We start from the raw sequence: 25,374 nt of genomic DNA, 5'->3' as shown, positions 1-25,374 counted from the left end.
GGTGCTAAATATATTGGCATAGGGTTGAAAAGTCTTTAGCTATAGTCAAATAAATGATTGAAAGCTGTGAAAGTAACTAACAAATAATTTTATCATAGTGAAGCAACACTACATAATGACTATATGCACCAGGGAGGTTAACCTCACTCCCATAGGGTTTGCATTGTAAATTTTGCGTCAAAATCGGTAATTTAGTCACTACTACATCACTTTGTTACGGCTTTGGAACCTTGGCCAACGGCGTGCTTGGCCGATTGTCCGGGTAGGAGCAGATGTACTGCAGTCTGGATCTTCCGTGAAGTGATGGTAGATCTCTTGTTAAAATTGAGCGAGATGGGAAGCTTTTGCGGCGATTCTCTCAAAGATATCGTTGACCAAACCTCTTCCCAAGAACAGTAATTTTTGATTTTAACTATTTGTACTTTTTTACTATTAAAGTATTAACTATTTGTACTTTTGTATTATTAAAGTATTTTCCACAACCATATATCACAATACAGATTTGCCACTATACATATAATGGATAACGGACCAAACGACCCAATGTGTATGTCTTGTGCTGCTGGTACATGTACTGAAACGATAAAAAATACCGAGTGTGCTCTCTGTCTAGAGAGCATTCCCGAATCATTGAGGCGAATGACAGTTAACAACACAAAGGATGTCACCATCAATATAAATTGCTGTCACGGTCTGCATACAGCATGTTTGAGAAACTGGCGGCAGGGACTTCGTGTGTGCCCATACTGCAGAACAAAATGGATGAGTGTTGATGATGTGTAAGACGTGAATAGCTAGTTTGCTGGATTTCCAAATAACTGGTCTTGTTTGCGTGTGTACAGTATGTATAGAAGAAGAAGAATAATAATAAGAAGAAGATGTTTTATTTCCATTAAATGAAGACAATCGACACTACATATGCTGGATTGCTTTCTATTTGTTGAGTTTCCAATCAATTTAATAAAGATTAATTTATTTCTGTATTTACTCTTCAGTGTTTTTCTTTGTTTCAAGCCTTCGTTGACACGATCACAAAAATATTGACAATGATTCAATGGGTGCTAAATATATTGGCATAGGGTTGAAAAGTCTTTAGCTATAGTCAAATAAATGATTGAAAGCTGTGAAAGTAACTAACAAATAATTTTATCATAGTGAAGCAACACTACATAATGACTATATGCACCAGGGAGGTTAACCTCACTCCCATAGGGTTTGCATTGTAAATTTTGCGTCAAAATCGGTAATTTAGTCACTACTACATCACTTTGTTACGGCTTTGGAACCTTGGCCAACGGCGTGCTTGGCCGATTGTCCGGGTAGGAGCAGATGTACTGCAGTCTGGATCTTCCGTGAAGTGATGGTAGATCTCTTGTTAAAATTGAGCGAGATGGGAAGCTTTTGCGGCGATTCTCTCAAAGATATCGTTGACCAAACCTCTTCCCAAGAACAGTAATTTTTGATTTTAACTATTTGTACTTTTTTACTATTAAAGTATTAACTATTTGTACTTTTGTATTATTAAAGTATTTTCCACAACCATATATCACAATACAGATTTGCCACTATACATATAATGGATAACGGACCAAACGACCCAATGTGTATGTCTTGTGCTGCTGGTACATGTACTGAAACGATAAAAAATACCGAGTGTGCTCTCTGTCTAGAGAGCATTCCCGAATCATTGAGGCGAATGACAGTTAACAACACAAAGGATGTCACCATCAATATAAATTGCTGTTACGGTCTGCATACAGCATGTTTGAGAAACTGGCGGCAGGGACTTCGTGTGTGCCCATACTGCAGAACAAAATGGATGAGTGTTGATGATGTGTAAGACGTGAATAGCTAGTTTGCTGGATTTCCAAATAACTGGTCTTGTTTGCCTGTGTACAGTATGTATAGAAGAAGAAGAATAATAATAAGAAGAAGATGTTTTATTTCCATTAAATGAAGACAATCGACACTACATATGCTGGATTGCTTTCTATTTGTTGAGTTTCCAATCAATTTAATAAAGATTAATTTATTTCTGTATTTACTCTTCAGTGTTTTTCTTTGTTTCAAGCCTTCGTTGACACGATCACAAAAATATTGACAATGATTCAATGGGTGCTAAATATATTGGCATAGGGTTGAAAAGTCTTTAGCTATAGTCAAATAAATGATTGAAAGCTGTGAAAGTAACTAACAAATCATTTTATCATAGTGAAGCAACACTACATAATGACTATATGCACCAGGGAGGTTAACCTCACTCCCATAGGGTTTGCATTGTAAATTTTGCGTCAAAATCGGTAATTTAGTCACTACTACATCACTTTGTTACGGCTTTGGAACCTTGGCCAACGGCGTGCTTGGCCGATTGTCCGGGTAGGAGCAGATGTACTGCAGTCTGGATCTTCCGTGAAGTGATGGTAGATCTCTTGTTAAAATTGAGCGAGATGGGAAGCTTTTGCGGCGATTCTCTCAAAGATATCGTTGACCAAACCTCTTCCCAAGAACAGTAATTTTTGATTTTAACTATTTGTACTTTTTTACTATTAAAGTATTAACTATTTGTACTTTTGTATTATTAAAGTATTTTCCACAACCATATATCACAATACAGATTTGCCACTATACATATAATGGATAACGGACCAAACGACCCAATGTGTATGTCTTGTGCTGCTGGTACATGTACTGAAACGATAAAAAATACCGAGTGTGCTCTCTGTCTAGAGAGCATTCCCGAATCATTGAGGCGAATGACAGTTAACAACACAAAGGATGTCACCATCAATATAAATTGCTGTCACGGTCTGCATACAGCATGTTTGAGAAACTGGCGGCAGGGACTTCGTGTGTGCCCATACTGCAGAACAAAATGGATGAGTGTTGATGATGTGTAAGACGTGAATAGCTAGTTTGCTGGATTTCCAAATAACTGGTCTTGTTTGCGTGTGTACAGTATGTATAGAAGAAGAAGAATAATAATAAGAAGAAGATGTTTTATTTCCATTAAATGAAGACAATCGACACTACATATGCTGGATTGCTTTCTATTTGTTGAGTTTCCAATCAATTTAATAAAGATTAATTTATTTCTGTATTTACTCTTCAGTGTTTTTCTTTGTTTCAAGCCTTCGTTGACACGATCACAAAAATATTGACAATGATTCAATGGGTGCTAAATATATTGGCATAGGGTTGAAAAGTCTTTAGCTATAGTCAAATAAATGATTGAAAGCTGTGAAAGTAACTAACAAATAATTTTATCATAGTGAAGCAACACTACATAATGACTATATGCACCAGGGAGGTTAACCTCACTCCCATAGGGTTTGCATTGTAAATTTTGCGTCAAAATCGGTAATTTAGTCACTACTACATCACTTTGTTACGGCTTTGGAACCTTGGCCAACGGCGTGCTTGGCCGATTGTCCGGGTAGGAGCAGATGTACTGCAGTCTGGATCTTCCGTGAAGTGATGGTAGATCTCTTGTTAAAATTGAGCGAGATGGGAAGCTTTTGCGGCGATTCTCTCAAAGATATCGTTGACCAAACCTCTTCCCAAGAACAGTAATTTTTGATTTTAACTATTTGTACTTTTTTACTATTAAAGTATTAACTATTTGTACTTTTGTATTATTAAATTATTTTCCACAACCATATATCACAATACAGATTTGCCACTATACATATAATGGATAACGGACCAAACGACCCAATGTGTATGTCTTGTGCTGCTGGTACATGTACTGAAACGATAAAAAATACCGAGTGTGCTCTCTGTCTAGAGAGCATTCCCGAATCATTGAGGCGAATGACAGTTAACAACACAAAGGATGTCACCATCAATATAAATTGCTGTCACGGTCTGCATACAGCATGTTTGAGAAACTGGCGGCAGGGACTTCGTGTGTGCCCATACTGCAGAACAAAATGGATGAGTGTTGATGATGTGTAAGACGTGAATAGCTAGTTTGCTGGATTTCCAAATAACTGGTCTTGTTTGCGTGTGTACAGTATGTATAGAAGAAGAAGAATAATAATAAGAAGAATATGTTTTATTTCCATTAAATGAAGACAATCGACACTACATATGCTGGATTGCTTTCTATTTGTTGAGTTTCCAATCAATTTAATAAAGATTAATTTATTTCTGTATTTACTCTTCAGTGTTTTTCTTTGTTTCAAGCCTTCGTTGACACGATCACAAAAATATTGACAATGATTCAATGGGTGCTAAATATATTGGCATAGGGTTGAAAAGTCTTTAGCTATAGTCAAATAAATGATTGAAAGCTGTGAAAGTAACTAACAAATAATTTTATCATAGTGAAGCAACACTACATAATGACTATATGCACCAGGGAGGTTAACCTCACTCCCATAGGGTTTGCATTGTAAATTTTGCGTCAAAATCGGTAATTTAGTCACTACTACATCACTTTGTTACGGCTTTGGAACCTTGGCCAACGGCGTGCTTGGCCGATTGTCCGGGTAGGAGCAGATGTACTGCAGTCTGGATCTTCCGTGAAGTGATGGTAGATCTCTTGTTAAAATTGAGCGAGATGGGAAGCTTTTGCGGCGATTCTCTCAAAGATATCGTTGACCAAACCTCTTCCCAAGAACAGTAATTTTTGATTTTAACTATTTGTACTTTTTTACTATTAAAGTATTAACTATTTGTACTTTTGTATTATTAAAGTATTTTCCACAACCATATATCACAATACAGATTTGCCACTATACATATAATGGATAACGGACCAAACGACCCAATGTGTATGTCTTGTGCTGCTGGTACATGTACTGAAACGATAAAAAATACCGAGTGTGCTCTCTGTCTAGAGAGCATTCCCGAATCATTGAGGCGAATGACAGTTAACAACACAAAGGATGTCACCATCAATATAAATTGCTGTCACGGTCTGCATACAGCATGTTTGAGAAACTGGCGGCAGGGACTTCGTGTGTGCCCATACTGCAGAACAAAATGGATGAGTGTTGATGATGTGTAAGACGTGAATAGCTAGTTTGCTGGATTTCCAAATAACTGGTCTTGTTTGCGTGTGTACAGTATGTATAGAAGAAGAAGAATAATAATAAGAAGAAGATGTTTTATTTCCATTAAATGAAGACAATCGACACTACATATGCTGGATTGCTTTCTATTTGTTGAGTTTCCAATCAATTTAATAAAGATTAATTTATTTCTGTATTTACTCTTCAGTGTTTTTCTTTGTTTCAAGCCTTCGTTGACACGATCACAAAACTATTGACAATGATTCAATGGGTGCTAAATATATTGGCATAGGGTTGAAAAGTCTTTAGCTATAGTCAAATAAATGATTGAAAGCTGTGAAAGTAACTAACAAATAATTTTATCATAGTGAAGCAACACTACATAATGACTATATGCACCAGGGAGGTTAACCTCACTCCCATAGGGTTTGCATTGTAAATTTTGCGTCAAAATCGGTAATTTAGTCACTACTACATCACTTTGTTACGGCTTTGGAACCTTGGCCAACGTCGTGCTTGGCCGATTGTCCGGGTAGGAGCAGATGTACTGCAGTCTGGATCTTCCGTGAAGTGATGGTAGATCTCTTGTTAAAATTGAGCGAGATGGGAAGCTTTTGCGGCGATTCTCTCAAAGATATCGTTGACCAAACCTCTTCCCAAGAACAGTAATTTTTGATTTTAACTATTTGTACTTTTTTACTATTAAAGTATTAACTATTTGTACTTTTGTATTATTAAAGTATTTTCCACAACCATATATCACAATACAGATTTGCCACTATACATATAATGGATAACGGACCAAACGACCCAATGTGTATGTCTTGTGCTGCTGGTACATGTACTGAAACGATAAAAAATACCGAGTGTGCTCTCTGTCTAGAGAGCATTCCCGAATCATTGAGGCGAATGACAGTTAACAACACAAAGGATGTCACCATCAATATAAATTGCTGTCACGGTCTGCATACAGCATGTTTGAGAAACTGGCGGCAGGGACTTCGTGTGTGCCCATACTGCAGAACAAAATGGATGAGTGTTGATGATGTGTAAGACGTGAATAGCTAGTTTGCTGGATTTCCAAATAACTGGTCTTGTTTGCGTGTGTACAGTATGTATAGAAGAAGAAGAATAATAATAAGAAGAAGATGTTTTATTTCCATTAAATGAAGACAATCGACACTACATATGCTGGATTGCTTTCTATTTGTTGAGTTTCCAATCAATTTAATAAAGATTAATTTATTTCTGTATTTACTCTTCAGTGTTTTTCTTTGTTTCAAGCCTTCGTTGACACGATCACAAAAATATTGACAATGATTCAATGGGTGCTTAATATATTGGCATAGGGTTGAAAAGTCTTTAGCTATAGTCAAATAAATGATTGAAAGCTGTGAAAGTAACTAACAAATAATTTTATCATAGTGAAGCAACACTACATAATGACTATATGCACCAGGGAGGTTAACCTCACTCCCATAGGGTTTGCATTGTAAATTTTGCGTCAAAATCGGTAATTTAGTCACTACTACATCACTTTGTTACGGCTTTGGAACCTTTTACATCAATCCTCGGGTTTTTCCTTTACTTGGCGGCAATTTTTTAGATGAACATAGATGGTTACTAGTGCAATTATTCGTAATGCATTTTCCATAGGGTACCAGTGGAGTTCCATATTTTTTTTCTCGAAGACTACACAAACTAGGAAAAAATGGGTAGCAGTTCCTGTTACTAATAATGTCAGTGTTGCATAACAACCAAAAAAATATATATGGTCATGCGGCAAAAACTGACTTAAAATGCAGTTGAAAAACATCGTCTATTTTTCGCTTAATGAAAAAGCGTACCATCTTGGGGTAAAAAACTTGCCTGTAAACAGTAAGGGGAAACAACTCCTTACTATAATGCAAACGCCATTTTTATGCGGGGAAGATCAAGTTTTGTGTTTACAAAAAGGTTGATTTAGCGGATCGTACATATCAGAATGACACGAAAGTCTACCACATAATATTTCATAACATGGTCTTTTGATCTATCTAAATGACAATAATAATCGCACTGTAAAAACTCTTGAAACCAGACGGCCAAAAAGTTGTGCTATTGAAAAATGTCGAAAGGAAATCGCAAGGTATTGCGATTTCAACTTTTTTCAAGAATATGACATAAAAAGATAAACTATTCGATTATTTGACATAATATCCATTACAAATGATTGACAAAGTTATAATAATCGATATTGAATGACAAAAATAAAATCAATCAACAAAATAACGAGTTTGCAGTTGCATGTTGACATTGTTGTTGTTCTATTGATATGCTAATCAAACACCACCTCACAAATTGTTTACCACACAGTCACGATAGTCCTAGAAATAGTTCCTACTTCAAGTGTTGGCAGAATGTAAGTGAATATCATCCTAGATTTTATTATATAATTTACACTGCTTGATATACAATCATATAGTCATGTATATTTTTTACAAAAATGTACCATGTTGTGCTCTCAGTCATTGTTTAATTGTCACTGCTGCCAGGTCAATATTAAATCTTTGTATACTGCACACGGTAAGCATTTTTGCTCCTTTCATAAATTAAGGCAACCAAATTTAAAGTGATTAACTTTTAAGTATTTACTCAGATTTTTTTTAATCCATGATGATGACCATAAAAAACAAAAGACTGGACAGCTTTGTTTGAAATAACATTTCTGATTATATGACAAGTTTGTCTCTAAAGTCTTTAAAGTAAAGTATAGTAAAGTAATCTTTATTTAAAGTCGGGTTGCATATATAAATATTAATAGCAAGGAACATGAGCTCTTAATTAGAGCTCTTTAAGAATTATGTATCATTTTGTTGTTTCAATGCTAAACATGTAATTTTAAATAAAATCTAGCCTTTCCCTTGTAATCTAATATTTGACCATTCTATGCCTGATAGATAGAGGAATATTGCATGCAGTGCTAGCAATGATTTCCTTAGGACAGGTTTATAAATCAAAATATTGGTTAGAACAAATGTAAATATGGACCAATTCAAGTACACCTTCTAGGGTGCACTCGACTTTAGTGACTCAACATGAGGTTTTTTGGAATTAAAAGTTGTTTAGGACTTTTTGTAAACAATAAATGCTAGCATATCATAGAAAAACAAGTGAGTGATCTATGTTTAAAATTTTATAACAAAAATCTCTTTTTTAAAGTCTGTGGATTTTCTACAAAAATCTTGGTTTATTTGCCACAAAATCCCCCTTTTCTATTAAATGCAATGAAACAATAAATAATAATGCTTTGCACGAAGTTTCCCCTTGGTATATGTACAAAACAGCCCATCTCTATTATTCATTATCTTTGCTGTTTTGATACTATTGCAGCTTGAAAATTTCATAATTCACATGGCTACAGAAGGGGTCATAAGCCTTAAATTTTGGTTGTTGCAGATGCTGTTCTGATTGTAGAGTTATGTGAAATGGAAAGAAAGAGATACATGTACATACAGAGACTGTTTTGATATTAAGGTGTAAGTACATATATGAAATAATTATTAGAAATGACGTATCAGCTTATCAGTGAATGTACAAACATTTATTAGAGTTCTATATTTCAGTTAAAAAAACATTTTTTTGTCATTTGTGTATATAATCAAGGCAAATGGACTTGTTTGTTAATAGTACATTACTCATCTCACATACTTCTAGAAAATATAATTTTATTGGACTGTTTTTCTCTGCTGTATACACAATTGATATTAAAATGAATCCGCAGTAACAGTAAGACAATTTTATTTTCAGAGGTGGATTTAGGGGGGTTGCAGTGGGCCGTCCCCCCCTTTTGTGGGAAAAATTTGGTTGATTATATAGGGAATCACTGAATCATGACTCGAGTGGGCCCCCTCTTATGAACATTTTGTGGATCCGCCACTGATCTTTTATACATGTGTAATTACATGCCAATTTTGTTAATTCTTGATTGATATTATATGACTTCTCTTTTTCAGGTAAAAATGAGCTACCAGAAAAGATGTTAAAAATTTTAAAACTGTTTTAACAAAAGCATAAAAAAATAGAGAAAAAAAAAGAACAATACCAGGTCTGGACCTTTGTGGCTGCATGCAATTAATTCTAAAATACCAGGAAACAAGATGTAGCTGCACAGCAGACATGGCAGATCTTAAAATTGCTAATAGACATCAACTCAACATTTTCAAGCTGCATATCAAAAATGAAAGCTTTCCTTTTCATATAATCCAAGAAATCTTTTAAACCAAGTCAAGTGGTTATTAGACCTGCTATCATGAAAATATTAACATATATATTATTACAGTCACATGTAATATCCCAAATATAAGAACTATTTGGTATGTTTGACTATCTTTCTTCCCATGTCATGTTACATGTATGCTCAGAATATTTTAATGTCACAAGGATATGAAATGGATAAATGATATATTGTCAACCATTTAAATAAAACAGACAGGCTCACATAAAAATTAACTGTCTATGTGAAATTTCAAGTTGACTGAAATTGTCTATAATTAATACCATATATCCAAAAGTACAGAATTGTCTTTCTCAAAAATTTTGTATGTTTAATAGAATGATACTTGTAGCTTCTATTTTCTTGGATCTATATGATTATCAATATAAAATTGGGAGATGTAGTATGATCTCCAATGAGACATCTTTCCACCATGCAGAGACCAATGTAAATGCTAGAAAATACAGGTCACAGTTATGTATGGCCTTGTGTAGCAATCTATGGAAGACACAAAGATTACAAAGTGTAAAATAATTCCAACAAGATGACCAACTATCAAGGCTTCCTCTTAAACCAGACAACTCACTGAAACTAAACACAATAGCAATATTCACAATAGGTATTACTATAGAATATTCCTTCATGGTTTGATTTCATTTCACTTCATGTGTTCAGAGACATATATATTGTACCAATATGTCTATGAAGTCTTTTGGAAATTAGAACAAAAGAAAAAGTTCTTGTTTGGTTTAAATATGAACGTTTGACCACCTATGATGACAATTAGTCCATGCTGTGTCTCCAATCGGAACCAAAATAGAATACTTATGGGTAACTTCAAACGCAAACACTGATACCCAACAGGTTTGATTGTATTGGTTCACTGGCTCTTTGAAGCTAAGACCAATCTGATACCGTTTAGCTCTTGCAACCATATTGGGCTTTTTGTTAGGTAATACAGTGAAAACATATTGTTACGGTATTTTCTAAATTACATTCCAGGGTGATTATCCTTTATGTGTTACACAATATAAAAATATAAATCTGATTTTCATTATAAGGTTTCATGAAATGTTTAAGAAAGAGATGCATGCCAACAAACACCTGGTTGTTATGAACATTCTTGATGGTTTTTGTTTTGCCTCTATGAATTCATTAATGTGAGACATGTTTATAGCGTGGTGTCGCTGTTTGAACAAGTCTGTGTTTAGGTTACTTAAGAACTCGATCATATTTGGCATGCTGTTGTATAAGCATAGACTTGGATCGAACCCCCTCAGGCCTCTTTTTTTTAAATTCTGGATTCGCACCTTAGCATATCTCATTTCCATGGAGATTAGTTAGCCTTGCGCCTCTGGTCATTGGCATTGAATGACTTGGAATATTTTTTCTTAGTTAAAATGTGTAAAAGTATTTGCAATTATTTTAACCTTTCCATTTTATCATTTTAATTGCTTACAACGAGACGTATATCCCTGTGTCAACAGTTAATTAAATAATAGAAGCTGGGAATAGTTTATTAACTATTAACAAACCGGTGACTGAACCAAATTACTTCAGCCTTATTGTTATCCTTGATTTTGAGTATTTGTATGGTAATCTGTTAAAGTCATGCCGAACATAAGGTGAACCAAATTACTTCAGCCTTATTGTTACCCCCAAAATCAATCCCAGCATTCCCTTTGTGATATATATGGAACCTTGTGGTACAGTGTCAGAGAGATCCATACACTAACACACAAGTTATGTCTGGAAGTTACAAAAATGCTTAATTTTATTTTGTCCCCTAATTCCTTAACTGTTGGTACCATAACTCCCAAAATCAATCCCAACCTTCCTTTTGTGGTATTGAACCTTATGGTAAAATTTCATAGAGATCCACTCACTTAAACTAAAGTTAGAGTGCGAAAACCAATGTGTCTTCGGACGACGACGTTGGCCGTCATACCAATATACGACCGCAAAATTTTTTGCGGTCGTATAAAACTAAACCCAATGAAACCCACTTTCAAAATGACTTGATCCGCGCCTGGAATATATCACAGGTTGTGGTCAAAGGATGGAGCTAGCTGGTTTATTAAATGAATGTAAGGAGTCTGTGTTTTTGTTATAGATGTATTTCTATTTATATCCATCTGATGAGTTAAGCCTTTTTCAACTGATGTTTATGATTTGTTCTTATGTTGTACTATTCCTCCATAGCACAGGTTAGAAGAGGGTTGGCGCCTGCTAACATGTTTAACCCCTCTACATTCTATATGTGCCTGTCCCAAGTCAGGAGCCTGTAATTCAGTGGTTGTCGTTAGTTGCTGTGTTACATATTTGATTTTCGTTCATTATTTTGTACATACATTAGACCGCTTGTTTTCTCGTTTTATTTGTTTTACATTTGTCATTTCCGGGCCTTTTATAAGGCTTTGTTCATTTTTGAATTTCTGTGTCATTTGGTCTCTTATAGAGTTGTCTCACTGGCAATCATTCCACATCTTTTTTCTATAAACTCTTTAATAGATTTTATCAGAAGTCCATTACTAGACTAGTCTAGTATACTGGACTTCTGATTTTATTGATAAGATGACAAGAAAAGAAAAAGACACAATAATGTTTTTTTTTATATCCCGTTTGAATGGTTTTACACTAGTAATTTTTGGGGCCCTTCATAGCTTACTGTTCGGTGTGAGCCAAGGCTCCGTGTTGAAGACCGTACTTTGACCTATAATGGTTTACTTTTTTTTTAATTTTGACTTGGATGGAGAGTTGTCTCATTGGCACTCATACCACATCTTCTTATATCTATATATTATATGATTTCACATTGACAAATACAGTGGTCCTAAAAAATATAGAAAACTGGATTCAATTATTCTGTTTTCCATGCATACTGAGACTACTATAACACTGTGTTATAGTAGTCTCAGATGCATACTAAGCCGCTTTTGTTATAAGCTGGGACTATTATACTATGTTAGTATAATAGTCCCAGTTATAAGTAGCTAAATTATGCATCCTTATATTAATAGAACAAATGTCTATAAAAAGATGAAGACGGAAAAAAATGAAATTATCATCACTGACTCAGAGTAACTGAACAACGAACAGTTCGAATACAACTACCCGGTAAGGGAGCATTGCAGGTCGAATGCAAATTACCTGTCACCAATTCGTTAATAATTTACAAAATATATGTGCACAACGGAAACAAATAAATTTAAGGTCTTCTTTTTTTTAAATGTTGCCACTTTAAAATATATATATAATCATATCTCAAGTCAGTCATAGCCAGAAATTAGTAGTACTTTTGCTAATTAATATTCATAATATGTAAATGAGAATTGTACCACGTGATAATAGTTTGAACTGGACTGGCTTGATATCATTATAATCTTTAAAACACGGATATTATAAGTTGCCCGTCACAGAGTCCTTGTTTATAACCACTCTGATAGTTCCGTAAAGTCGTCAGGCGGTCAAAATCAAAACAATGAACGCGAATTTAGTTACTTTTTCGTGTTTTCGTGAGTTTATTCTTCTTGAAATAGAGGCATTTTAACTTTACGTGGGAACCTAAAGTTCAACGACTAAACATACAAGGTTTGGACTTGCTTATTCTTTGGACATTCAAGTTTCAAGTTTCACCCCGGCAACCTGTATTTCTAATGACCTTGTTAGCCAATTTTCAACACGAAGTTTGCAAATTTGACGTTTCAGCCATTTTAGCCTGTATTTTATACTGCAATGTTAAAAGCTTCTCGCTTCGATTTTTAAAATAGCTCAGGAACCTTGATTTTTGCAACGCCAGTCATTATATTTCGTTTAAATTGTGTATATTGTTGTGTATATTTATTTTCTTCCCCGGCAACCTGTCTATCACTTAAATCAAAGTTAAAACAGACATTTTTTCTAAATTCCCTATCATTTCAATATAATTTCCGTGACCCGTATCCGATTTCTTTAGTATAATATTCAAATAAGCAAAGTGGCGTTGATTTCTGGATATGTTAAACATGTGCATGGCTGTGATTAATACGCGTTAGCTAGTAAACAAACCGGTGTATTGACCTTTTAATTTTAGAATAATAGAGTTCAAATATATCAATATTCATGTTATAAATGATTGTCATATTGACGTTAAATTTTTAAACCAATGGCAAGATACGATTTATTTTTCGATAATCTCTGATATTTATTCGTTTGAGATAGGTTCGAATAAGATCTTCCCAGCATATTATCATTGGTTTCCCTCCCCCTTACTTATATTCCCCTGCTGTAAATGTAAGCAAATAACTGCGCTCTTGTAACCAGATCATAGATGTTTCTTTCATTATATTTAAAATAGAATAGACAAGATCAACGCCATGGACCCATTTCAAGGCATTGGAACACTATCTTGCGAACCTCAGGTTGTTCTTAAATTTATACATGTATTTAATACAATACAATATACAATATTTTATTGGCACAAACGCATTTACAATAAATGGTAATGACCGTAAGGATAAAAATGGTAGTAAAATGCAAACAATTATGTGAATATAAAATACATGTATAATGAAAATCTATTGCAATAGATTTATTTCACTCATCGAAAGAATTTGTTATGAAAGAGGAAGATAGTTTGCCATGTAAGATTTATTATTAAGTATAAGCTTTATTTTATATTTATCGCACAAAGGGGTGTTATTTTTTTTAGTAATTTTGGACATTTTGAATTCAAAAGTCTCTCTGATATTGGAGTACCCTCTACAATGTAGCAGCATGTGCTGTTCATTTTCCATTTCACCACTTTTGCAGATTTCACAAATTCTTTGACCCCTGGGCACTTTTAAATATCTTCCTCTTTCAATGGCAAGGTTATGACGCTTACTCTTAATTAATATAATGAGGATCAATCTGATCTATTTCTTAAAGCATCAATATAAGCTGCACATTCACTCATTTTGTAAACACTCTGGAAAATGTTAATTTTGGAGATGATGAAATATTTGCATGTTGTTCTTGAAAACCCTTGTCAATTATTCTTTATTTTATAAAACCAAAAAGGGGTTTAATAGTGTGTTTAACGTTTGACAAATATGATAAACCTAAATGTTGAATAACAATATTTAACTTTTTTACCCATGGGTTGCTAATTTTCGTAGCATTATATATTTGGTGAACTAAACTTCCTTCTGAAGTGATTAAATGGTCCCAGAATTTAATGCTGGATAATATTATCCTATTTTTTAATGGCAGCCTAGCAAATTCGGAACAACATGCATCGTTCGAGGCTTTACAGTGAACTAAGATTTCTTTAATGAATTTTATGTGTAACTTTTCATAGGTAACACTGTCTTTAAATGTCGAAATAATTCCCCAATATAATATGAGGTAATATGAAGCAGTTGATACCTGTGAAAGAGGACGAAGATGTTTAACAAAATGTATAGCAACATGTACTTAAAAAGCATTATTTTGACTCGAGGGCTTGGTTTATCTACTACGATGCTAGTTTGTTTGATTGTCCAGTTGATATCTTGCAAATACCCATAACACCTTCTAAATTCGGTACTTACTTAACACAGTCTGTAGAAGTCTGGTAGAGTCTGGAGGCTTGAGATTGTTTTATTTTTAATAATATGAACACTAACATATAGTTTTGAGCCAAAATTTACTTGTCTTATGAGTTTGCATTAAAAATTGAGGATTAATGCGCTCCATAGTATACTAATTTAAGATTTCCAGAAAACCAGGGGTTATTTTTAGTAGTACTTGGCTTCCGAAAGGCAGTTCTTTCTTACAAGACTTAAAACATGGGTTGAAAATTGGCATGTAGAAAGGTGATACATGTACAATTCATGATATACCTGGTTTCTATGAAGTTAAACTTAAGGTAAAATATTTAGAAAGCTGTGAAAATTGCAAAGTTTGGTTGAATAGATAGAGATTTTGAATTGGTGGTATGACACCTTTAAAAAAAAAAGAGGTGAAATAAAAAAATCTGAAAACAATTGATTTTTTTGTCTTAACTGATCATTTGATATGCAAGTAGCCACATTTCAACCTTTTTTTTGGCAAAAAAATCACATATTGCAAAATTAGAGCCTTAAACCTGAATTTGTGCTATTTTTAGCTTTTCCCACCCTTACAATGTGCATTCATATAAAAAAATGTCTGAAATTGTTATGAATGCACAGTAAGTTGTTTCTGTGGTATTAAATATTAAAACATGGGTTGTTTACTACCAAAAAAAATTGTCGTCATGAAGATTTTATGAAATTATTTGATTTTTACCTGTTATATCATTGCGTCATTCCATGTATTTGGCAGATAGCACAGCTTAATGTAAAAACTGCATAAACTCACCCCAATCCCATAAATTGTCTCAAATGAAAGTTTTCTACCTTAAATTTTATTGACTGATAGTAAATAAAAATTGTTTCATGACCATAACTGCATTATTGATCAATTAATAGTCCATTACTGACACCTGATGAAAAAAAGGGGGGTCAATATTCCTTGACACTTCAATACCTTTGATTTTTTAGGCAGTTAAGCTGCCTTATGCGAGCACCCTAGATTTGTGTTCTACCCAATAAATGCTGAAATACATGCCATTGTTATTATCTAGCTGGCTATTATGTTATTTATAACTAATTGGACATTTTTTAATACTTTTATTTCTGGAATACAAAAAGTATGACCAGAAAAACCTTAAATGATCGTCGAACTACCCAAAACTTTTGAAGTTGCACATAGGAAGTAGTGCTCAATAGAAATCTGTACGTAGTTTATTATCCCCTGTGCTTTTGGCTACGATGTCAAAGAACAATTGTATGAAATATTTCATCGCCCAAAATCGGTAATTACAAGTCGTTTATATTTCCCAAAGGGGAAAATGCGCAGGAATATTGTTCATGTACAACAAATCTCTATGATAGAGGAAATAAAGTTATATAAGTGGGCGGTAATTTTTAACTTATCTTGCCAAATAAGGTTGTTGTTATTTTATGAATGAAACGAGGTCGTGAAACAGATGCGGAAATCGACGTTGATGGGATGTTTTAAGTAATGTGGACAACTCGTCCCCGAGACAAGTCGGACCGAATCCACTCAAACCGTCTAAGAAGACAACTTGACTGTTTGTCAGATTTACTTAGGGTTTCATAAAATATTAGACTAACATGTCTAGCGGAGCCATTAATCTGTTGTTTGTGCATTGGGGTCTATTTAGGGGTATTTGGAGGGGCCTGAAGAAGGGAGGGGTTTACTATAGAACCCTATAGGATTTTATTTTTTTAAATTTTCAAATGACTATTTCTCGAAAACAGTAAGTGATAGACACATGCAGTCTTCAGTAATGAGAACAGGGCAATAAGAAAAATCAACCAAAATATAGGGTGAGTCCCTGGGTGTCATCCCAACCCCCTTCAATTTGAAAATGTACTTTTATCTTGTAAACCGTCGCAATCCCCACCCCTAAACAATATATATACTTGTATGAGACAATAAAAGAAATCAAATGAAAATAATTTGGGGGAGCCCCCGGTGTCGTCCCACCCCCTCCTGTTTGAGAACTTGGAAATGGTCGAGATCCCCACCCCTAAACAATATATATTCATGTATGGGACAATAAAAAAATCAAATGAAATATAGAGGGATTCCCTGGGGTCACCCCACCCCACCTCTTTGAGAACTTGTAAACGGTCGCGATCCCCACCCCTAAACCATATACATTCATGTATGGGACAATAAAACAAATCAAATGAAATATAGGGGGAGGCCCTGGGGACACCCCACCCCCTCCTGTTTGAGAACTTGTAAACAGTCAAGATCCCCACCCCTAAACCATATATATTCATGTATGGGACAATATAACAAATCAAATGAAATATAGGGGGAGTTCCTCGGGTCACCCCACCCCCTCCTGTTTGAGAACTTGGAAATGGTCGAGATCCCCACCCCTAATCCATATATATTCATGTATGGGACTATAAAAAAAATCAAATGAAATATAGGGGGAGTCCCTGGGGTCACCCCACCACCTCCTGTTTGAGAACTTGTAAACGGTCAAGATCCCCACCCCTAAACCATATATATTCATGTATGGGACAATATAACAAATCAAATGAAAAATATGGGGAGTCCCTGGGGTCACCCCACCCCCTCCTGTTTGAGAACTTGTAAACAGTCAAGATCCTCACCCCTAAACCATATATATTCATGTATGGGACAATATAACAAATCAAATGAAATATATGGGTTGTTCCTCGGGTCACCCCACCCACTCCTGTTTGAGAACTTGGAAATGGTCGAAATCCCCACCCCTAAACCATATATATTCATGTATGGGACAATATAACAAATCAAATGAAATATAGGGGGAGTTCATGGGGACACCCCACCCCCTCTTGTTTGAGAACTTGTAAACAGTCAAGATCCCCACCCCTAAACCATATATATTCATGTATGGGACAATATAACAAATCAAATGAAATATTTGGGGAGTCCTTGGGGTCACCCCACCCCCTCTTGTTTGAGAACTTGGAAATGGTCCAAGATACCCACACCTAAACCATATTTATTCCTGTTCATCATTTCAAGATTTGAATGACATGCAGGGTCAATCTCCTAGGTGTCACATATGCATATCACTTTACTAGACCAAACCAATATGAACTGGACTTTGCCCAATGTCAGGAGACCATGGGAATGACGAATTATGGGGGCTTTGTTTGGGAGACTTCGTAACGGCATCCTGTTACAATTATTTCGACTTGTTTATTATAAAATTTTATTGATGCAAAAAATGAGTCTAGGTTAATTGAATTTACTTAAATTATTTATTAAATTATTTCTGGGCCTATAATAATTTTCATTTATGGCTCCTTTTAAAGAAAACATATAAATCTTTCAAACAGTGTAAAGCCCAAGAATGTTTGACCAACTGTTTTATAATCACCTGTCATTTTATTCCAAACTTGGTATGGAGTAACATCATGCACTTGGGGGTGAAGATGGGGTCATTTACATTGATATATGAGTTGATTTTGAAAACCTTGATGAAATATTAATTAATTTGCCTTAATAATCAATTCATTTAATGAACATAAATGCACAATATACGAATGTTTAATGTTTGTTCTTTCAAATCTTAAAAAAAAATTGAAGCAACACTGCCACAGTTTTCATAATTACATTTGCCTTGGTTTTTGGTTAACTGCCTACAGCGCTTACAGTGCTTTGATTTACTAAACTCGTTGTAAAAGTTGTAGAAAGTCTTTAAAGCAGTAGGACAAACAAGGAAAAATCAACCAAAATTGATCTTGATATTGAAAGTTTATGTTCCTGTAGTCGGAAATTAAATTTCAAGTATTTGTTATTAAAGTCATACATTACTGTCAGTTTAAATTGAGATGTGAATTTTGCAACTGGATAATATAAGTCGCATTATGCTAAGATAGGATTTTTTTTTTACTACAAATTGACCTAGGATTAAGAATAAAGCAAAACAAAAGACTTCTGATAAACTTTTATGTCTCTTTAGGTGTCAGACCACCAATTCACTCCCTCCAATTTAGAACGTATGTAAAAGTAGCCCTCCTCTGACAAAAAATAGTGCTTTTGATGTCATTGTTTACTTAAACTAACCAACAAATTTGCAGAAATGAAACTTTTGGTGAAAGAGAAATATATTTAGACCATTTTGAGCCAAAATTTACTTGTCTATGAGTTTGCATAAAAATTGAGGATTAATATGCTCCAAAGTATACAAATTTAAGATTTCCAGAAAACCAGGGGTTATTTTTAGTAGTACTTGGCTTCCGAAAGGCAGTTCTTTCTTACAAGACTTTAAACATGGCTTGAAAATTGGCATGTAGAAAGGTGATACATGTACAATTTAGAATATACCTGGTTTCTATGAAGTTAAACTTATGGTATAATATTAAGAAAGCTGTGAAAATTGCAAAATTTGGTTGAATAGATAGGGATTTTGAATTTGTGGTCTGACACCTGAAAGGCTATTTTAACTTTTTGCTGTGACGCTTTCCTGCGGTGTCATAAAAGAGAGGCGAAAGATATCAAAAGGACATTCAATTATGTTGAAGCGGAAGCAAGACAACTTGCTCAACTGCCAAATCACCCCAACTTTCTACCAACTGGCCACATTTATGAAAAAGAGTTTCATCTTGCTGAATTTAAACCTGCCAACTCGCCCTTCTTATGGAAAAGCGTAAAATCCTGATGAATTTAATCCTGAAAAAAAGTAAAATCCAAATCTCGATAAATTTAGTCCTACCAACTCACTTGATGAAAAGTAGTTTAATATACACAATCTCCCCAATTGTACTGCTAAAATAACAATAGACAAAAAACACTTGTAATAATAATAAAAATAGTGTTTTATATTTACCAGAAAACAAACGTCATAAACAGTTACAATGGTCAATAACATCGTACAACACAGAAATGCTGATACTTACTTCTTTCTGCTTTGTTTCAACCAAAAGAAAAAAAGTAAAAAAAACAAGATGCTTTTCTAAGGCTTTCATCAGTTTTATTTTATTCTGTGGGGCGAGTTGGTAGGCCTTCATTCAGTACAATTTAATTCTTTTTTCATATGTGGGGCGAGTTGGCAGACCTTTATTCATTGGGATTAAACTCCTTTTCATTAGTGGGGCTAGTTGGTAGGCCTTAATTCAGTACAATTTAATTCTTTTTTCATATGTGGGGCGAGTTGGCAGACCTTTATTCATTGGGATTAAACTCCTTTTCATTAGTGGGGCTAGTTGGTAGGCCTCAATTCAGTACGAATTAATTCATTTTTTTTCATAAGTGGGGCAAGTTGGGAGACCTTTATTCATTGGGATTTAACTCCTTTTCATAAGTGGGGCGGGTTGGCAGACCTTTATTCATTGGGATTAAACTACTTTTCAATAGTGGGGCAAGTTTGTAGGCCTAAAATCATCGGTATTAGTCTACATTTCATAACTGGGACGATTTGGTAGGCCCAAATTAAGGGGGATGAAACTGTTTTTCATAAGTGGGGTGAGTTGGTTAACATGAGTGGGGCGAGTTAGTAGAAAGTTGGGGCGATTTGGTCTGGGGCAAGTTGTCATGGATTCATTGAAGCTTTTTTTTTTCGGTTGGACTTTAAGAGAGAATTTCCTTCTCAACTTTGAGACCCAATTGTGCCATAAAATCTTCACTGATGGCAAGAAATGTTTGCATATATACAAATTCTTACCTTTTGTATGCTTGTTGGTGCAAAATATTTCCAGAAATGATCAAATAAGTTACAATTGGATCCGAGGTATAGATAACCTACTGCTTTTTTTTTAAATGACTTCCCTGATTTCCCTAAATCCTTCACTTTTGGATGTGTTTAAAATAGATTTGGCCCTGAATTTCTGTATAATATAAATCAAACTTTTTCCAGAAATTTGGGTCTGTCAAATTTTACGGAGTTTGGTGCTTAAATTTATTTTATAAACAACGAAAGTGAAAATTCAAATTTTGAAGTCCGTGTTTGGATTCAAACTGCACCTTAAACCTGAAAAACATGACAATAAATAGCCTTAGGTTGAGTGAACATGTATCAATTTCGAAATACATATCATACAGTTGACCTCTTAAAGTATGGAGAGCCATTGGAGCCAAAAACAGTATTTTGGGTAGAGGGTGTAATATTACGGCCTCACAGTAAGGTAATTGCATGTCATCATACTTTTCCAGCAGCAATCAAATATACAAATTTACATGAATCTACAAATAGGTCAACATGTCTGAAGTTATTGCCATTGAATTTACTAATTATGCCCCCACCGTAGCGGAGGCGTTTGAATTTGGGTGGCATCACTTTTACCTTTCTAGAGTAATGCCCCTTTACAAATGGAAAAATTGCTGAATTTTTCGTTTCCGTTCTCTTACTTAAGTTTGCCTCAACCAAATGTTATGAATCTTATACACAATGCTTATTACCACAAAAAACAGATCAAGTTTGAATTTTGGTGGCGTCAATTTTACCGTTCTAGAGTTATGCTCCTTTACAAATGGAAAATTGCTGAATTTTTGGTTTCCGTTCTCTAACTTAAGTTTGCCTCAACCAAATAATATGAAACTTATACACAATGCTTATTACCACAAAACTTAGATCAAGTATGAATTTGGGTAGCATTACTTTTACCGTTCTTGAGTTAAGTCCCTTTATAATGTTATATGCAAGTGGGGGCATCATCTGTGTCCATGGGACACATTCCTCATTTATTTTTTTTATTTTTTTGCAAGATCTTTGAGCATGTTGAGTAGATAGAGTTAATCTGTAAAAACAAAAATGGTCATCAAACTAAGATCTATAAAAAAGTCCGAAGTCAGAAAAAAAACTATTCTGTATAGGAGTTACTGCCTTGAAGAAAATTTTGAATCATTATTTGAGGGAAACTATGGTGTCAGGTGATGGATTTGAATGTTTAATCATTATTGATGACATGGACATGACAGCTTTAAAAAAATTGTGGTAGAGTTAGACAAATGATTTTTTTATATTTGCAGAATGGTGATGAAGATGATGAAGGGATGGAGGATTTGGATGTTTTATCTTCACTGGTGGCAGGACCATCACAACCTACAGAATCAGTTGTAGAATTAGACCAACAACAATTAAGTACAAATGAAGCGTTATCAAGCATATTGCATCAGTTAAAACTGCCTACAAAAGATGTCACTTTTCAGTATTTAGAAGGTAAATTATCTGTATCTAGTATTCTGTACATTTTCATTTTAGACAGTAATTGTAAATCATAATTATGTAAAAAAGGTTTGCATAATTGACTTGACTTATTATTATACCCCCGCTTTAAAAAAGTGGGGGTATACTGTTTCACCTCTGCCTGTCCGTCCGTCCGTCAGTCCGTCCGTCAGTCAGTCCGTCCATCCATCCCATGAATATTTTTCGTCGCATCTTTCTCAGGAACTACAGCATAAGGATTTCTGAAATTTGGTTTCAGAGTTTATATAAGTCAGATATACCGTGTGATGCGTTTTCAGATTCATCACTCAACAACTTCCTGTTTACCGAAATATTTGGGCGGTGGTATCATCAGTAAGCAGTAGCTCGCAGTTTCACTTGTTTATAACATTTTAACTGTTGTAGTACATGTATAACAAAAAATCTTACTCTTGTCAATTCATGTATATCTTTTTCCCTTAACCTAAAAATATTCATAATTTAGTTAAATGATACATAAGTGTTTGAATATCCAAATTATGTCAAATGAATTCACTTGCAAGGTTTTAAAAATTTAACCAACTTCTTCCATTTTGATGTGGTGAATTCTGTTTTTATATACAAAAAGAACTAGCTTTTTTTCTATAATGCAGGAAAAATAAATTTTGAACAGTTCAGTCAAATAATGGAAAACACAGAGGGAGAGAAAATTTTTGCCAGAGAACCTGATATTGATGATGCTGATTACTCACCAATGGATAGCCCTGTGGAAGATGATTCTCCCAAGAAAAAAAGTAATTCTTATTTTAGATAACACTTTACTTATAAGTGAAAGGTGATATGTGCAAAAAATCAATGAGAAAGGCACCTACCAAACCATAATAATAAAAAATGAACATCTAGTTGTCACTCTACGACTTCCAACCATGTTTATGTGTCCATACCATATAAAAAGCTATTAATTTTGAAGAAATATTGAAAAGTTCTGTTAGTACATTTATTATTTAACACACAAACTTCTCTTTATTGTTTATTATAATGTTATAAAAATAAAGAGATGTGGTATGATTACCAATAAGTCAACTATCCACCAAAGATCAAATGACAAGGACATAAACATCTACATGTGAATGCACAGCATTTTAACTATGAGGGAAAGTCCGTACCGTATAGTAAGCAATGAAAGACTCTGGCATAACAAAATGTGAAACAATTCATTTCAATGTAAGAGAAGTTGATGGAACAAAGACAAATGAAATTGAAAGGCACATATTTTTTCAGAGATCCTATTTGCAGTAAATAATGCTTCTTCTTAACATGATTTTAATTTTTGAGTCTATATTTCAGAGAAAGGGAAACAGCCAAGAAAGGTACAGTTATTTTTCCAACATTAAAACAGAGGGAGAAATCAAGGGCTCCATGAAAGTTTTTATAGATATTAATGCTCCAAGTTTTTATGCAATATTTACAATTGAGAATGGAAAAGGGGAATGCGTCAAAGAGACAACAATTTATAAAAGTGATTGGAATGTTTAATACACTGTAATTTTGTATTATTGTAGTGATGTGAAGTTTACTAAAGTTTGTAATATATCCATTATTATTGTGATAAAACCAATTGTGAAAAGTGTTTCTTTTATGCTGGAAATTATCCTTGCGACTATAAAATCAAAACATATATGGAATACTCTTAATTTGAATGCAGTTTTATCAAACAGACAATTTTATTCAAGTATTAACATTATGTACATACTTGAGACTACCATAGCATACCTGTCAACTGACCCGTATTAGTACTGCAACTGACCTCGAAAAAGACGCCTAATTAACGAGTTTAATGTACCGGAATAACACACGGCTGAAAATTGTTTTAAATGATAGAATAATATCTATTTTAATTTTCGTTTAGTCGTAAAAATATTCTTTGGTCACATTTTTGTATTTTAGCCTGTTTATGGGGTATCCCTCAATTTATGGTTTTAGGTAGTCACTTTAAAATTTAAAAAAAATGAATGTTTTATTCAATTTTAGGCTCTGTTCGTAAATATTTTCGATGCACATAACAGCAAGGGTCATCGGAATGATGAAGACATAAATAATAAACCATTTTCGAATAAATTTTAAAACTTAAAATTTGCAGGTTTTTAGGTGGAAATTTAACGCATTTTTCTTTGAAAACGAGAAAACATATGATTCAAAAACATTATTTTATATTTGAGTGGAAAGAATATATTATTGAGATACTGCATGCGAATTTTGATGGACAAACTGCAAATAGTTTTGTTAAAAATCAAGAAATAAAAACATCACTTGGCTCTACATTTCATTCAAAATCTGATATCATGTATTACCAATGCTGGTACAGCAGTTGTTGCTGTCTTTGATAGATACAACATCAAACTTTCTATTACTAGTAAATCGGTCAAAAGAGATCAACGAACTAGTGTAAATATTAGCCAAAAATATGTAATTCAGGAAATAGATGGTCGATCCATACCAGACTCGAAAATTCTTTTGAGCGTCAGTAGCCAAGACCCCTGGGTTGACTTCGCATGAGCTTAAACTCTTTCTAGCGGGTAATTTTGTTGACCCGATTGTTCTCTTCAGCATAGGTAAATGACTTTCAGGATTAAGTCAGGACACAAATGTACAGAATGATCCTGCATGTCATGTTTGGTGACAAAGAGATTGGAAGGAAAACCAAGAAGGGTCGAATAGGTAAAAAGTCTCTAGTTACAGATGTTCCATTCTTTGTGTGGATTTCTTCGAATTTCCCGTCAATGCAAAACAGCCAGGAACTTTGGTTTCATAGATTACCTATTTGTATTTGGGAAAACTCATAGATTAGCTTAGTTGTATTTGGGAAAACCTATCAGAATTTTGGGTCCTCAATGCTCTTCAACTTCGTTCTTTATTATGCCTTTTTAACCTTTTTTTATTCGAGCATCACTGATGAGTCTTTTGTTAACAAAACGGGCGTCTGACGTACAAAATTTTAAACTATGATGAGTTTATTCAAACAGGGACAATAACCAGTAATAAATATGGTCGTAGATTCCTACCTGCAATGTCTTCAGATTACTTGCAAGATTTACTTTGAACCTGTAAATCTGTCCTGCACCGAACTTTGTCCGTGTGAAGGCGGTGAAGCGTGCTATTTGGCTTACCGTATTCGAAAACAATGACAAAGAGATCGATGTGTAACTTAGATTCTTGTATATAATTTCCCAGTGGGAAGCATTTTTTACTGTTTACCCCCATTTGATGAAGACCAGAGCTAATGATTGTAGCCCTTCAAAGACAAGTTATATAAGGGCCTTGGCCAATTGTCAAATTACATCATTAGCAAATTAACATTATAATCAATCACTTTGCTAAATAAATAATGAGATTAAATATTT

At 34.2% G+C, this 25,374-nt stretch overlaps 1 protein-coding gene and 1 long non-coding RNA gene across 3 annotated transcripts in view; both read left to right on the top strand.

Moving 5' to 3' along the window:
* Positions 1-6,595: 6,595 nt before the first annotated feature.
* The window catches only part of LOC127711830 (general transcription factor 3C polypeptide 3-like), an 89,245-nt gene continuing 70,466 nt past the window's right edge, over positions 6,596-25,374 (top strand). The window contains exons 1-5 of one of the 2 annotated variants that reach the window (XM_052217986.1): positions 6,596-6,672; positions 13,607-13,670; positions 21,799-21,988; positions 22,627-22,767; positions 23,321-23,343. In XM_052217986.1, the coding sequence (XP_052073946.1) occupies positions 6,632-6,672; positions 13,607-13,670; positions 21,799-21,988; positions 22,627-22,767; positions 23,321-23,343 (459 nt within the window). In that variant the 5' untranslated portion in view covers positions 6,596-6,631. The remainder of the gene's footprint in view (positions 6,673-13,606; positions 13,671-21,798; positions 21,989-22,626; positions 22,768-23,320; positions 23,344-25,374) is intronic. The other variant, XM_052217995.1, reaches the window with a different exon arrangement.
* LOC127712781 (uncharacterized) lies at positions 7,227-9,626 on the top strand. Its single transcript, XR_007987316.1, has 3 exons — positions 7,227-7,416; positions 8,454-8,533; positions 9,011-9,626. It is a non-coding gene; the product is annotated as an uncharacterized LOC127712781 (long non-coding RNA).

The sequence above is a fragment of the Mytilus californianus genome, unplaced genomic scaffold (genome assembly GCF_021869535.1).
Source record: "Mytilus californianus isolate M0D057914Y unplaced genomic scaffold, xbMytCali1.0.p SCAF_1, whole genome shotgun sequence".
In the NCBI taxonomy this organism is placed as follows: Eukaryota; Metazoa; Mollusca; class Bivalvia; order Mytilida; family Mytilidae; genus Mytilus; species Mytilus californianus.
The sequence above is the reverse complement of the archived record's forward strand: the minus strand, read 5'-3'. Positions and strand labels throughout refer to the sequence as shown.